The following is a 16,823-nucleotide window of genomic DNA, read 5'->3' on the forward strand; positions in this document are numbered from 1 at the left end:
TCATACACTACATTTTTAGAGGCTAGGCTTCTTTTTTCTTATCCTTAGCTTGAATTGGGTTTTTATTACCACATTTTGAATGGATTAAGTTTTTTTTTTTTTTCTTGAACAAATTTAGTTATAATTTACTAATATAACATTTCTAATATTGTTTAAATACCAAATTTATAGGATTTTTATTTAATACAATATTAAATGTTTTGATGTTTTTTTTTTTTTGAAACACTATGATTGTTTACAATATAGAAGTATATGTTCTATACTTTTTCAATCTTTTTTTAGTACAAAGAATCAATGTTCCACCATTGTGGTTCGATTCTATGACCACCTATTTAGAATTGTAACAGATGTGTCATCACACTACATAGTAATTGACTTAAACATATAATACTTAGTATGGGGAAATGGTAGTTTTACTCCATCAATTGCGTGTGGGCAAATAGTCCTTTTAGTTCATCAATTATATGTGACATTACATTATGTGCCTAAGTCATCAAAGTTGTGGTAGAACTAGTTAATATAAGGTGATTGAAGCATTAATTTTGACATTTAAATGCTAAAACTATAACTTTTCAAGATTATTTTTGTAAATTTTGTAATATTTTTCTCCATGTATTCCCTAATCAACACTCTTTAAACTATAAATTTGATTTTATTAAGAAGAAAAATGCTTCAAAATTTCCCTAAAAATAAAAAAGTAAACAAAATTTGGATTTTGAGTATTTAACCGTCAAAATTAATATTTCTAACACATCATCACATCCACAATTTATAGATCAAATGTGATGACGCTATAATTGAGGGATTGAATAAACTATTTACCTACAATTAGAATATCAAAACTATCATTTTCCCTACTTAGTAATTAGTATTATTTATTTTAGGGTTTAATGGATGGTAGTCGACTATATATTATGTGTCAAATACTTACTCTTACGTTTTCTTCAATTATATTCCTAATAATCATACTGAGATTTAACTAATTTAGAACTAAATTATTGTTAAACTTTATAGGAAATTATATAATTGTCTTGATATCATCTATTACTCTATCCAGTGCACTCTAATCCAATATTTTTCTTTGACTCTTTGTGTTTTCTTGGTGCTTCAGTAGATTGAGAAAATAGTTAAGAACAAATATTGCACTCTGACAGAGTCGGTAGTACTCAAAATTTAATCTTAACGCTTTAATCGATGAATTGACCCGATAAGTCTGATGCCTTCCACGGATAGTCCAAAATTTAGTGGGTTCGCTCAATAGCCCAATTAATTTCTCGCATTATTAATTCTAAACTAAGTCCAACTCTCCAAGGTAACACATACATTACGATTTACCAATAGGTAACACATAAACTACGATTAATATGCACCAGATGGTGTAGTCTACGATTTTCCAATACGCTTCTTAATAGGTAACACATAAATTACGATTAACGTGCATATGTTGAAGAAGGTGAAGGAATGTGAAAGAGGGGGGTTGGGGAAGAAAGGCTATTTATATATTGCTCAAATATAACAGCATGCCCTATCCCTGCCACAAAAAATAAGCATGGTTGAAAAAATCACTAGGCGTTCGGGAGGCGCTTAGTCGGCGCCTAGGCGCTGTGTATTTTTTTTTTTTTTTTTTTTTAAAGTTTGTTTAAAATTTTTTAATTTTTAAGGCTGGACAACAATAAACTATTTAATACTTTAATAGTTAATATTAAAATATTAAATATTAATATTAAAACAGAGTTTGAACAATTTAGGGTTATTTCACTCAAAATCTTTCACTCAAAATGAAGTCGTTTTGAGTAAAATAACCAATTTAAAAAAGAAGGGAACTATAGCTAATTGATCAACTAGGCGACCTAGTCGGTGCCTAGGCCGTACTTAGGCGGCCTAGTCGGCCGTCTAGACCACCGATTATGGTGATACACTAGGCGGTTGTCCAACGCCTAGCGTCTAGGCGCCGATTAATCGGTACTTAGGCACAATTTTTACAACACTGATAATAAGTGAAAGACGTGCAGGTGACTATCAAAATGATGTCACAATCCATACCTCGCACACGAACCAAGTGGTGGTGCGCGTGTGGTTCTCCTTATCTTTCCCCTTCATAAGACTTCAAGCATCCCTAAAAGTGCATTTTGACGTTTATAGAGTGGGAAGAGAAAGATTTTGAATGTAATATAGGACAAAGGAAGTAAGGAACTAAGTAATTAAAGAAGCATTTTCTTTGAATGACTCCCAACAATGTCATCATATGACTTCCATTTTACTACCAATTAAAAAAAAAAAAAAAAAAAAAAAACCGTGTCTAGGCTCCAGGATTCAACCCAAATTCAGTTCGTAGCGTGCATTGAGATATCCGAATACCGATCTGAGCAGGTAATCTCTAAATCTCATCTGGGTTTTAGCTTTTACATGGGCTCACATTCTATTGCCTTCAACATGTTCGACAAAATGCTTAAGCAAAATATGTATGTATACCACTTTTTGTACAGGAATTATGTGATGATTTTCTTGTCATTATTATTGATTGGGCACAGCAGGATTGCTCATTTTACACTGTCTGTATATCTTACATTATGATTTACAGATTTTGTGAAGTTATATGACATAGATGGAAAGTATGAGGAGTGAGAACTCATTTCCAACACAACCTAAATGGAGAAAAGTTGCTTATGGAGGGATGCAACCTGGTTTTGATGACAATCACACAGATGAATCTTTCCTAGAAGATATGATTATGAATGCCAATGTGGTCAAAAGGGACTTGCTAAAGGTGATACTTGATTCAGTTTCAATTTCTCAGTATATTTGCACTGTTTGTCTTGTGGTTTTGGTTTGGACCTATACTCTCAAATCCTCCTTGAATGAAAACTCACTTTTGGTTTTAAATTTTAGCCTTCTTGGATTGGGTTTCTTCATTCTTCTCTTAACTGCACACATGCTCTCCTTCAATCTTCTTCTCGGTTACGTTCTCAAGATTTCCTTCTTTATTACCGGGCTGTATATGTTGTCTCCTGTCTACCATACACTTACTCGGTCTATAAGCTCGGATTCTATATGGGCACTAACGGCTTCTCTCCTCGTAATCCATCTCTTCCTGCATAATTACTCGGGATCCACTGTAAAAGCTCCCGGGGCTCTAGAAAATAATCCTACCCTTACAAGCAATATCTCTTTGAATGCTTCTATAGTGGCTTCACTTCTCATTGCTTCTCGCCTTCCGTCAAGGCTTCATGTATTTGCCATTGTGCTATTCTCCTTGCAAGTTTTTTTATTCGCTCCATTGGTCACCTACTGTGTGAAGAAGTACTCGTTCCGATTGCACCTGTGTTTTTCGTTTGGGTTAATGGTCTTGACATTAGCTCTTGTTCACCGGTTGCACACACTGCTATTTGTTTTGTTGCTGGCGGTGTTTATCTTTGTCAATTTCGTATGTCCTTATTGGCTGATACGGCTTCAAGAGTATAAATTCGAGATTAATGGCCCCTGGGACGAGGCAAAGCTTTGCTTTGCGATCACAGAATGAAGAACCAAGTCTATGGAAGAAGATCCAATATTGATAAACATATCCTACTTTAGAGTGGTACTTCATTTGTTTTGCAATTTCAATCTCTGGTTCTGATTTGTTACACTGCTCTGCCTCTGCTGAAATGTATCTTGATGGAAATATGTGAGTTTAGCTATTTCATATGGAGAGTTATATTACTCAGTAATTCTACGTGTACTTTCATTTCTTGCTCTTTATGATGCGTCGTGCTTTGATTGCTTAATGTAAAGGGATGGCAATAGGGCGGGGGTAGGGAGTATACTCCTCGTCTCGTCCCCCTTCCCACTTTCCAACGGGGCATATTGCCATCCCTAGATGTAAGGGGGTGGGTTATGATTTTTATCTATTCTTTTTTTTTTTTTTTTCCTTCAATAAAATTTAAACACTTAATGAGAGTGAAAGTTGGGAGTAAGTTTTTGGTGGGGGTGGGCATTTTGATTTTTTTCGTTTTGAAAAATGAAATCATTCAATTTCAAATTTTAGTTCAGTTTCGGTTCGGATTTCAGCTCGGTTTGAGGATTCCAAACATTTCCTAATTCTCTAATGCACATTTATTTATTTATTTATTTATTTATTTATTTTCACTAGTAATTTAAATTTAAAAATTTAGAAAAAAAAAAATCCACAATGCATATTTTAAATTTCTCCGTCTAAAATAAATCCAAACCAAATAGATTTCTTCACATGAGCCTACCGTCGAATAGCAATGTTGCAAACTCGCAGAGAAATGAGTTAGGGAATTGAGAATTTAGTATATATATATATATATATATATATATATATATATATATATATATATATATATATATATATATGGGTAAATTTGTAAATATAAAAATAATTTGATATAAATAAAATATATAAAAATAATGGTTCAGTACTTAGTTTCTTTAATAATAGTCCGCTCTCGGTTGGCAAAGACTTCATTTATTGACCGGAACAAAAGGGCTATTTTTTCTTTATGTTTCTTTTTCTTCCAAATACTGTCTACTGAACTATTGAGCTAAGCTCGTGCGGACAACAAACATCTCTCCCGCGCGGTTTATTTCCTGATACTGGTCATGTGGGACTCATCTGGTAACTTCATGGCGGCCTCACATGGAGTGGTTCATGCTCCTCTTGATCTGGCTCTTGCGCGGTAGTGATTGCTTGTAAGGAGGCTCTTTCATGGATGAAGGGGGCAAGACGTTGGGCCTTGAAACTGATTGCTTGGCAGCTCAAAGAGGGCCCCGAGCGTCCGACTAGCGCCTTCTGCAACATTGATGCCTCTGGCTGCATGCAAAAGAAAGCTTAGTGTGCAACTAGTTTCCACAAACTTAATCATGTATTCAAACAATATCCTAAACAAGGCACATTTATAAGGGAAGATACTTACAGCAGAGTAACAAACTATCATTTCAGTTTCGCCAATCATTTCCAAGGGACAGGCAGAGATTGTACAAATGTAATCGACGTTTTAGAGTTGCAAAGGTATCACAGCCTCATGGATAGCATAATCTAACAGCTCCAAGCAAATGAAGGATTCACTCGTTTACCAATTAAGTCACCAGTAGTCTCCACATGAACATGATCCATCTCTAAAACGATGGAATCTACTTGAATCTCGAACAATAATCTCCCTCCCAACAATTCTCGAAATTATTTTGATGGCAGCATGACAGTCTATACAAGCCCGCAAGTTTTTCATCACTACAATAGGTGACCCTTCTGGAGTACTAATCAAAGCAAAAGCAATAGCTAATCTTTCACTGTGATATTTAAGTGATTCTACTTTAATATCTTCATCTACATCGTGTATGGCACAACTCGTGTCTGGCTTGTACCCTTCCTTTTCCATCCGCTTCCCCAATGAATCAATTTTCCTTCTAATCGCCTCAATCTGTGGGTGGGCCCTATCATTTGCAGTAAATTTATGAACTATATGGCCAATTTCAACCCAGCTAATTGCTGCTACTTTCTTAATTCCCCTTTCCCTCATAGCCTTTTTCACCGATGCTACGTTGTTCCATTGGCCAGCCTCTGCATAGATGTTAGACATATTGACATAAGCAGCAGCGTCTCTTAATATGTCCATCTTGAATAGTTGCTCGGCGACTTTTTGAGCGAGCTCCTGATTCTTATGAATTCTGCATGAGTTCAAAACCGATGACCACAGGATCTCATCTGGCTCATACGGCATTTCAGTAATTAATTTTTCTGCCTCGTAAAATCTTCCCTTTCTGCACAGAACATCGACCATGGTGGTATAGTGTTCTCTCTTTGGGTCCAAATTGTATACTTGAGTCATGGAACTGAAATACTCTTGTGCAGCTTCGATGAGCCCATGGTGACTGCAGGCAGTTAAGACACAGAGAAAACTAACAGAATCGGGATGAAGACCTGATTCGATCATCTCCCCGAAGGACCTCAGGGTAGCTTCGCCATCACCGTTTTGAGCATGTGCTGAGAACATTGCATTCCAGGAGACTATATTTCTATCGGGCATTTCTTTGAAAATCTTTTTTGCATCTTTTATAGACCCGCATTTTGCATACATGTCCAGAAGTGCACTACCCGAGAAAACATTTGACATCAATCCTAATCTGATGACATATGAGTGTAACTGCCTCCCTAGTGCAACTGAAGCCAAGTTTGCTGAAGCTTTTAGTAGACTTGCAAAAGTGGCCTGGTCACCATGAACATTTTCTCTAGACATCTCCTTGAACACTTTCAGGGCTTCCTCGAAAAGACCCTTTTGGACATATACCGAGATTATGGCTGTCCATGAAACAGAACTGTGAGCCAGATTTGCAAAAATGGCATTTGTTTCCTCTAATCTGTCACATTTCGCGTACATGTCAACTAGAGCATTCCCCACTTGTACCTCTGAATCTGCTTTTGTCACTATTCCTTGTGCGTGGATTTGCCTTCCCATTTCTAAATTCTGAGTAGTTGCAGCAATGCTCAGCATAGTTGCAAAAGGGAACTGTCTTCTGTCAAATGTAGTGCTATTTAATTTACGGAAGAGAGTGAACGATTTTTCATACTGACCACCCCATGCAAATCCTGTAATTATAATATTGTATGAAACTCCATCCAACTCGGGCATTTCACCAAAGAGTTTATTTGCATCATCTAAATTGTCATGTTTAGAGTAAAAATCGAGCAAAGCATTGCCTACAAATACATTCCAAACATAGCTGGTCTTGATGGCAAGTCCATGAAGTTGTTTCCCAAATGCAGCATCATCTAATCCAACAACAGCACCTAGCACTGCTGCAAAAGTGAAATCTGAAGGCTTCAGACCCAAATGTTGCATTTCTTGAAATAGCTTTAGTGCTTCTTCATTTGAACCATGTTTTGAGTATCCTGTTATCATTGCATTGAAGCTCACTGAATCTTTTGCTGTGATTTCATTGAAGAGTTGAAGGGCTAGATCAAGGCGTTGGCATTTGCAGTAAGAATCCATCAAGCTATTGCCAACCATGGAGATTGAATTGAACCCCAACTTAATGATATGGGCATGAATCTGAAGTGCTTCTTTTGCAGTTGATGTGTCATCACAACCAGATAATAGTGTTGCAAAGGTGATATAATCTGGCTTCATCCCTGCTCTACACATCTTAGCATAGAGAGCGAAAGCTTCCTTGGGCTGCTTATTATGCGAGTATGCACCAATCATTATTGTCCATGACACTTCTGTACGTTCATCCATACTATCAAACATCTCACTAGCACGAGAAAGATTACCAGAATTCACATAACCTGAAATCATCATATTCACTGTGCAAGTATTTCTAGAAGGCATGCGTTCATAAAGTTCTTGGGCCTGAGCCATCTGATTGCTTCTAACTAAATTCTTCAGCTGGTAGTTGAGCCTAGATATTTGTGGGTCAAACCCAGTTTTGACGCTGAGGGCATCCACCGGAATTTCAACATAGTGCTTACTGCAGTGGGAACATTCTCAATTAAATATATATATATATATATATATATATATATATATATATATATATATATATATATATATATATATATATATATATATGCATATACTACAGAAGAATATAAGATGAAGCCAAAAGTAATAATTATGATAAACTAGTACCCACAGTAAAATCGCTTTGCAAACACTGCGACCGCACTCCAATGCTTTGTAGATTTTGAATAATTCATTATACTACAAGTAAAACCAGAAAAAGGTTATGAGCCTTTTAAAGTGCTACAACAAATCCAACAATATGATGATGGGACAAAGATAGGTGAAACTATGCGCAAATAAGTGAGTTAACAACAACACAACAGCATGTTCAGGTGATCAATAAATGATGTGTGTACTTAATGAATGTCTATGACTACGACTACTCAATATTCAAAAACCAAAAAGTCACCCACGCACGGATTGCGTGACCGTGTTAAACCCAATGAATGAACGAGCCAACTGGCTAGCTTGCCATAAAATGGGTAGGGAGCGACAATAGCATCAAAGGTTATTCTACCTTAGATGCTAAGGTCTGGCCGAGTTAGGCATGCCGACCTGGTTAAGTTCGGGGCGCTTGTTGCTAGTCTTGAACTTGAATACGAAGGAGATTCAACCATCTTTGCACGTATTCATACACTCCCATTAGTTTCCTCCTTTTTTTCATTTGTTCTATCTCATGTCACAGACTGCATTTTTTTCATCTTGGCCATTAATTTGAGGGGCAAATCCAAGTCACTTTCATACCATCTCTACCACCCAAAGTACATTTTTTAGGAATTTATCTCCGTAGTAAAAGGAAAATAAATAAATAAAAATTAATGGAATGCAACACACACAGGAACAGCTATAGGGAAAACTCACAAACAACCAGGGACGGAGCCAGGATTCCTTTTGAGTGGGGGCGAAGAAGCAAAAGTAAAATGAATTCAAAAATGTTCATCAATAACCTAACCCCAAAAATGAATTCAGATTTCAGACATGGCTTCATAATTCCATCATAATGTATCACTGCTGCCTCCTCAATATCCTCTACCCTAACATCAGACTCCTCATAACCTAAACTACCAACATGCCATCTTCTGTCTACACCCACTGTGTTTTTGTAGAAGGTTATCCAATAAAATCCAGTATACACATTCTCACTGCTCACATTCAAAACAATATTAGACATACTCACTGCTAAGTGCTCACATTCATATAAAAGCACATTCGACCAACAGTTTGATTGTGATTTCTTAATAGCAATCACAATTTTTTTTAAGGTTTACACCCTTTTTTTTCTTTAATCAATTAACAAAGTCTATTAGGCAAGATTAAAAACAATATTTTGGCAAAAACTTATGGACTAATTTCACATTCAAAACAATATTAGTCTATTAGACATACTCACTCACATTCATATAAATAAAATTAGAGAAATTAGGGCAAAAAATAATTAGCCACCAACCTGAGATTGTGAGACACTGAGACTGAGATTAGGAACCAACGACGACTCCCGCTATCCTGCTGGCGGCGACCGGTCACCGGTGTGGCCACCGACAGTGCGAGGACCGAGGCACAGCAGTAACAGAGAATGCGTTACTGTAAGGAAGAACAGTGGGTCGAGGCCGGAAGGGTTTATGGGTTTAAGCTCTTTAGCCACAGTGGTACTGCTACAGCACCACAAAATATTAAAAAAAAAAAAAAAAAAAAAAAAAAAAAAAAAAAAAAAAAAAACCTCGAGGTTTAGAGTTGTTGGTTCGTCACTTGACTTAAAAGTTATAACAGGAAGATGAAAAGTCTAAATTAGATCGCTTGTGTGTATATAAAGATTAAAATCTGATCGGTAAACTAATTGTGCGATTAGCAATTTATCCTGAAAGTGATCTTAGAATGGTTCCGTTGAAAATGAGATAACTTAAAGTTAAAATATAAAACAAAAAAAAAACTAAGAAACAAAACCAAAACCTTAAAACAAGTGATAGAGAGAATTTACTAAAATTTCATTCTCTAATTGCTTACAATTTGGTGGAAAATAATTGAGGATTGTAATTTAAATTTAATGAAATAATTTATTGGAAAGATTAATCCCATGATTTGATGAGTGGAAGAAAAATTGGCTAGGAATATTAACTTTTGTTAAGTTGAGTTTAGAATGATAAGAAATAATGAATATAAATAATAATATCTTCCTACATAATAATAATTGATAATAAAAATAAACTCTGTAGTAAATTATAAATTTAAAAATAGTATATTAAAATATTATAAATTTTTTAAAATCAAATTAAATTATTATAATAATATAATAAATATTATAACAATATTTACATACACATTATTTAATGACTTTCATCTCTAAACTATGCTCAATAGTCAATATAATATGAGGGTAATTTGATCATGCTAGGTTGAAATTTGTTCCCAAATGTAATGGGAGAAAAAGATGCCTAAGATGACCAAGAAAATATTTTCCTTATATTTGAGGATTTCAAATTCCTTTTGAAAAAAAAAAAAAAAAAAAAATTGTTCCATAAACCAAACAAATTATAATTCAATTTTCCTTCCCTTTTAGAAATTATAGTTCATTGAAAAATATTTTTCAGTGAACCAAGTGTTCCCTAAATGTGAGTATATCATAACTGAAGAGGAGTTTGACTTGAGAAACAAAACTAACATATTTAAACTTAAAATTCTCTTGTGTAAATCTCACATAATACATATAATATTATATATTCTTTAATGAAAATGTAATACCTTATACCTTTCTATGAATTCATAGAAAATTAATTTCATTTTCATTAAAACAAAATATTACACTTCTAACATAAAATGTACATAAAATTTTGTGAAACTAATATATAGAAGTGTATTTGTGCAAGCAACATAGCTTTCAATAATAGAATATACTCATAATAAATCATATCTTCTTCCAATTTTCATTTTCTGAGATAACAAAAGAGAGAAAAAGGACCCTTCTGTATACAATATACTGTTCCAATCCCCCAAGAACAAACCTTTCTTTCTGTACACTGTGTTCCCATCCCTCAAACAGAAGAAAAAGAGCAGAGTGCTGGCTCACAGATCGATCTCTTCATTTCCGCCTATAAACTTCCATCAATAATGAACCCCGCCACTGATAACAGACACTCGGTAAGCTAAGAATAGAATAGAATAGTCTTTTACGTTGACATGCTGGTTTGGTGGTATTCCCAAATCCCAATTCATCAATTGTTATCAGGATTTGGATTTAGGCTGCTGAATCTATAATGGTACAACGCGTTGCATTCTGTAAATCGCAGGGGCCCTACACCAGGTGGATCCACCGGCAATAACCAGAGATGCTATCTATACGATCAAACGTGCATTGCCTGTCATATAATGTCAAAACAAAATAAAACTTGTCAGCCAAACTTGCTCTTTCAGGTGTCATGAAATGAGCATCTTAGTCACATACAAATTTTGCTACCTTTTGCTGTAACTCAAGGATATCATTAATATCCGCATAACAATTAGTAGCTCATTAAGGGATCATGATGTTTTTCCCTCTTATTTCTAAATTCTAAATAAAGCAAGTTGTGCCAAACATTTACTACCTTAGATCTTAATTCACACCTCCATGTCTACTACTCGACTGATCATTACTCCATATCTTCTATAAGTTGCAACAAAGAAAATTACTCCAAAGTGATGGCATTTTAACTAAACCAGACAAAAAGAGAATAAGCAGGCCCCAATAATTCCAGTGTTAAACTGTTAATCCATATTGAGCTATTACAAATAACACAACGGATTTTACCACTAGCTTGTGTACTCCCATTTTTTCCACGAGTGGGAAATAAGAAGTCAAGATTAAGGAGGGGAGCAGAAAATCAAATGCTAAGATTTATACTAAATTCATTAATTAATCTTAAACACATGTATGAACTAAAGCAACTAATCATTTAACAATATATGCAAACATGTAGATATACACAAAGTACATGTTCTTGAGCATTTGAAAGAGGAAAGAAGAAAGAGAGAATTAAAATGGCACATACTCTGTAAGAACAACCAAGTATGTATTGTCAATAGTCCTTGCAATCTTTAGTAGGCCTAGCTTCCAAACCCCCATCTGCTCTTAGTTGTAGTTCGTAAGGCATATAAGTACCAAGTATTCTATCCCATGTCACAAAGAAAGGTTGTGAAAAGTTGTATTTGTTTCCATAAAGCTGGTGATGGATGTCATGGTATGCAGAATTATTCTTAAAGAAGATATGGAAAAGGTTCCCCGGAAGCCATAGACCACAATGATCATCAACTGTCTTTATAGTAGCAAAGGAGAAAAAGAAGATTGAAGCTCGAGGAGACATGCCCGAAGCAAGGAAAGACAGAGCACCACCAATAGTATCAAGAATCAGACCCTCAAGAGGATGATTGTATAAAGCTCCAAAAGCATACGGGACAACAATCCGGTGATGTTGAGAATGAATGTGCCGGTACAAAAACTTGTTTTGATGCATGTACCTGTGCATAAAATACTGCCAAGTATCTAATACCACCATTGCAATAATAAATTGCCTTGCAAGAACAAGAAATGATTTCTGGTTTATAGCAACCTCACCATCATTTCCAGTGACCTGCTCAAAAAGTCAATGTATAGACATACATGAGAACAAAAAAGATCATATCCTCACATGAGAGAACATATGACAAACAGATGACCACGAAAGGAGTAATATTAGATTATTAGCTTTAGAATTGTTAAGCACAAGGGAACAAAAGCTCATAATAAGCATTCATTTTCAATATTAAGTAACTATTTTGGATAAAGAAATTTTATATATAGTACCAAGGTGGCAGGAAAGGAATAAAATAAATTTGTATACCATATAAATATTACAGAATCACAAGGCTTGGATCATATCACATGGATAATAAATGAACAAGTGAATCAGCCATCATTAATGGACATTTGAAATACATCCATGAACTGACCAAATGATGAATAAGAATGTTCTTAGGAATAGTAGGAGATACAATGCCTTGCTTTTACTAATTGACTTATAAACCCAGTCAACTCAACTAAATCTCAGTCCCAATAAAGAAGAGGTCTAGTACATGGGTTCTATTTCTTAATTTAATTCTCCCCATGAGCCTTCTGCTAGTATATTGCTCATAACATAAATGAAACAACACTGACACTAACTGATTGGTAGACATAAAGAAAATGTTGTTCAAAGATTTTGCAAAGAACCCACCTGGTACCATTGAGCAGTAACTCAAAATGCCAACTCCTTTCCAATTATTAAACAAAGCAGAATAAAAAATAAATGAATACAACAACGACCAGTGAGGCAGTTTAGAGGTTGACTTCCAAGCATGTCATAAATAAAGAACTGATTGGTCTATATAAGTACAAAACTGAGGGGCACCAAACTGGTATTAGCATTTAGCACAGACCACTACCCTTAAAATTATTCAGCTAGAGCAACATCTATTTAGACCTCCTTGTCTTAGCAAGAGCCACAAAATACACGAGTACTCAATTTATAGAAACGAAAACCAATTTTGAGTGTAGCCACACAAGATTGATTGTGCTAATTCCCCTTGCTTAAATTCCTAATGGTGCTACTATATTCATTATTCCCCATATAAAACCAAATTTCTCCAATCTAAGGACTAGGAACTTTCAAACCTGCACCAATCTTTTTTTAGTACTACTGACTTTGTTACCATGCAGTATATGTTCATAGCTACTTTTGCAACCTACTGAAGCACAAAGAGTCAATACAGCCCCCATTGGGGCTCAAACCCATGACCGAGCCACTTCGTGCCACTAGACCACAAGGTCATTGGCCGATTAGTTATACTTATTCCTGCAAATTCCAACCACATATGGAATCCAGACCAGTTTATAGAAACTTTTACATAAACTTACAAAAATTCTTTAAAGTAAGATCCAACAAACAAATACAACTAAACTAAATCCAGCAAAGGAAGCTATTAATGATCCTTAAGCTCATTAACTTAAAACTCCTTTTATCTAGGGGACAACTATAGATCAAAATTCAAAAAAATTATTCTAAAAAACAAAATTTTATAACATGGATAATTATAAAATCATACCGCGAAGAGGATGGTGGCAACAATTGCCTGCACCGCCTGCTGGAGAACAACACCTTTCACAACATCCGCCTTGGAAACCAAGTTCTTCTCATCTTCTTCCTTCTTGGAATGCAGCCTGTAATTATGCAGACCTCCCAGGATTGAGTATAGCCCTGAATAGAGCCAATACACCACTATCGGCATAAACGTCCCCAACAGTTCATCTGAAACATCCATTTCCCTCTATACTCTCTTAGATGAAAATATGTACGTATATAATGTTCCGTAGTTGTATATAAATCTACGTACAAAAATATATAGAGAGATAGAAGGGGAAATTTAAAGCTAGGGTTTCAGATGAATTTGTTTGAGAAGGATTGAAAAAAATTTCTTTGGAAATATATAAATTGTCGGGTAGATGACGTGGCAAAACGGCGGCAAAGAACTGTTCCGAATCCCTGATGGTTAGCTACTTACCGACTGGTTATTGCATGGAACATGATACACACTTACACATAAAAAGTATATTATTTATGTACAATTGTATATAAAGTATATTATTTTGTATATTACTTCGTATCAAATAATGTATATTTAATATATAAATAATGTACTTTTAGTATATTAAAAATGTAACTTATATTCATAAAAATTTGAGTATTAAAAATATATTATTTTGTATAATATACATTTAATACACAAATAATGTACTTTTAATATATTAAAATATATTTTTTTTATGATATATGCAGTATTGTGTAGACCATGGCCTCCTACATAAAAATTTGCCCTACTAACTTCTATCCTTTGGGCTCTGGCTTTTCTCTCTGAACTTTGGAGAACAAATTAAAAAAATTAAAAAATGACATTTTTTTTTTGAAAGTTACTGGCTCTATTACATTGTAGTAAGTGTTCATATACTTTCTCAACCTACTGAAACACAAAGAACCAATAACGCCTCCAGTGAGGCTCAAACTCATAATCTTCCAAATAGAAGTTTAACCCGGGTACCATTGGACCACATAGTCCTGGGAAAAAAAAAATGACATATTTAGTCCATCAATTGTGTAATAATGGCAAATTTAGTCATTTAATTTAATTATTATAAGAATGATCTAATTTAGTCATTGAATTATTCGGGTGACCATTTTAGTCTCTCACAAGAATTTGCAAGCACCATTAGTCTTATATATCTAACGTTGATACGAAGTATAAAAATAAATCTTGAAATGATGTGAAATTATTTTTTATCCCACATAAAAAATATTTGAAAGATGAGCTCCTTTAATATAGAGGAGCAATGCTCCTCTTTCAAACATAAATGCTTACCCATTCTTTGATGGGTAAGCATTGAGAATTCAAAAAGACTCATTTATTTTGAGTCTTAATAGCTCCTCATTAAAAAAAAAAAAAAAAACAAAAAAAAAAACAAAACAATAATTATAAGGGTGTTTTGGAAAAAGTTTAAATTTTTTCCAAAATGTCTTGCGCAAACACGGTAAAATGCAGTTTTTTGTAAAATTGAGGGTTTGGATCAAACCGTTGCTCCAAACCACCATGTTACTAAATGTTGATTTTGACAGGTGAATCCGTTAAAATTTTAACGGATCTGTGAATCTATCAAAAATTTAATGGATCTGTGAATCTGTCATTTACCAAACAATCCCAAAGTTGGTGTTTGTTGTACTAGGAGCATACCTATCACTCCAACTTAGCTTGCATTTGTTTTGCATATTTGGTGTTATAATTGTATCATGTTTATTTATGTATGTATGCTTTTATTTTCTCATATATGTGTTATTAATATTTAAGAATTAAAACACATTAATTGATTGTTGGGCACAAAATTTCACACATTAATGGTGTACTCCTACGGGGCGTTTTGTTGGAAGGAAGGAATTAAGGGAGAAAGTAATTGTAATTCGGTGGGAAAAGAATAAGGTGGGAATAAAGTAGGAATTAAAATTGCATTGTTTGGTAGGGAGGAATAATGAAAATAGGAAAAGTGATATAAAGACTAAAATATCCTTTGTGTAATAATATTAATAATAACATTCAAGGACAAATATGTCTTTTCCTTCCCTCTCCCTTTGCATGAATTCATTGAATTGCAATTCATAGGGGGGACCTATGAATTGCAATTCAATGAATTAAGGGAATTGCAATTCCTTCCAACCAAACAATGTAGTTTATCATTTCATTGAATTGCAATTCTATCATTTCATTGAATTGCAATTCTATCATTTCATTGAATTGCAATTCAACTCCAACGCAATTCATGCCAACCAAACACCCCCCTAATGTTTAATTTTACATTGGAACAAAGTTCAAATTGGCCATTGAACGAAATGTGGAAGTGTAATTTGACCACTGAACGAAAAAGAAAAAAGAAAAAAAAAAAAGTGCAATTAAGCCACTCAACACTCCAAATATATGCAATTTCACCTGATAGCATATTAACACCTCATCTAGCAGGTTGTATGTTGATGTGGACGATGACTTGTCATTTTTTTTCTCTAAATTTCCTTCTCATTTCTTTTTTTTTTTTTAAATCATTTTCTTGCATAAAATCTGTTGCAATACGCACCTAGTCTTAGGGGTGTAAACGAATCAAATCGAGTCAAATATCTTACTATTCGATTTGAATTCGATTATTTTAAAAACTATTCGTATTCGATTCGGCTACATTATTCGAATATATTCGATGCGACTTGAATATTCGAATTCAAAATGTCTAACTTAATTTTTTAGATTCGAATATTTATCGAATACGAATAGTTCTCAAAATAATCAAATTCGAATCAAATATTAAGATATTTGACTCCATTTGATTCGTTTACACCCCTGGGACTAAGTGCATACTACAACAAATTTTATGCAAGAAAATGGGGTTTTTAAAAAAAAAAATGAAAATGATTTTTTTTTTTTTTTTTTAAAAGTCAAGTCATCGTCAATGTCAACATGCAACCTACTAGATGATGTGTTAACCTGCTATCAGGTAAAATTGCATACATTTGGAGTGTTGAGTGGTCTAATTACACTTTTTTTTGTTCGGTGGCTAAATTGCGCTTTCACATTTCGTTCAATAGCTAATTTAAACCTTATTCTTTTTACTTTTTTTCCTCCGAAATGTTGAATCCTCAACCTCAATGACCCTTACACCGCAACCCAACAAGGCATTTAGAATAATGTAAATCACAATAATCAATAGTTAATTTACATTTTCTCAAATCATATTTGGTGTTATAATTGTAT

At 34.3% G+C, this 16,823-nt stretch overlaps 3 protein-coding genes across 4 annotated transcripts; 1 reads left to right on the forward strand and 2 right to left on the reverse strand.

Moving 5' to 3' along the window:
* Positions 1–2,144: 2,144 nt before the first annotated feature.
* On the forward strand, positions 2,145–3,700 carry LOC109161143 (phosphatidylinositol N-acetylglucosaminyltransferase subunit C-like). The gene is made up of 2 exons (XM_019309493.1): positions 2,145–2,370; positions 2,582–3,700. The coding sequence occupies exon 2, from the start codon at positions 2,606–2,608 to the stop codon at positions 3,518–3,520; it is 915 nt and encodes a 304-aa protein (XP_019165038.1). The 5' UTR covers positions 2,145–2,370; positions 2,582–2,605; the 3' UTR covers positions 3,521–3,700.
* Positions 3,701–4,469: 769 nt separating this feature from the next.
* LOC109161141 (putative pentatricopeptide repeat-containing protein At2g01510) lies at positions 4,470–7,915 on the reverse strand. Of its 2 annotated transcripts, XR_002050889.1 has the most exons (3): positions 7,629–7,915; positions 4,917–7,467; positions 4,470–4,813 (listed from the first exon to the last, which is right to left on the reverse strand). XR_002050889.1 is itself a non-coding variant. In XM_019309491.1 (2 exons), exons 1-2 carry the CDS (start codon positions 7,694–7,696, stop codon positions 5,085–5,087), a joined length of 2,451 nt encoding a protein of 816 aa, XP_019165036.1. In that variant the 5' UTR covers positions 7,697–7,915; the 3' UTR covers positions 4,847–5,084. The 2 variants fall into 2 exon arrangements, 1 of the variants encoding a protein (XP_019165036.1); XM_019309491.1 differs by lacking the exon at positions 4,470–4,813 and having other exon boundaries at positions 4,847–7,467.
* Positions 7,916–10,353: 2,438 nt separating this feature from the next.
* Positions 10,354–14,051, reverse strand: LOC109161005 (sphinganine C4-monooxygenase 1-like). The gene is made up of 3 exons (XM_019309303.1): positions 13,590–14,051; positions 11,522–12,100; positions 10,354–10,852 (listed from the first exon to the last, which is right to left on the reverse strand). The coding sequence occupies exons 1-2, from the start codon at positions 13,803–13,805 to the stop codon at positions 11,549–11,551; spliced, it is 768 nt and encodes a 255-aa protein (XP_019164848.1). The 5' UTR covers positions 13,806–14,051; the 3' UTR covers positions 10,354–10,852; positions 11,522–11,548.
* Between the last annotated feature and the right edge of the window lie 2,772 nt (positions 14,052–16,823).

This window comes from Ipomoea nil, unplaced genomic scaffold, assembly GCF_001879475.1.
Source record: "Ipomoea nil cultivar Tokyo-kokei standard unplaced genomic scaffold, Asagao_1.1 scaffold2921, whole genome shotgun sequence".
Taxonomy (NCBI): domain Eukaryota; kingdom Viridiplantae; phylum Streptophyta; class Magnoliopsida; order Solanales; family Convolvulaceae; genus Ipomoea; species Ipomoea nil.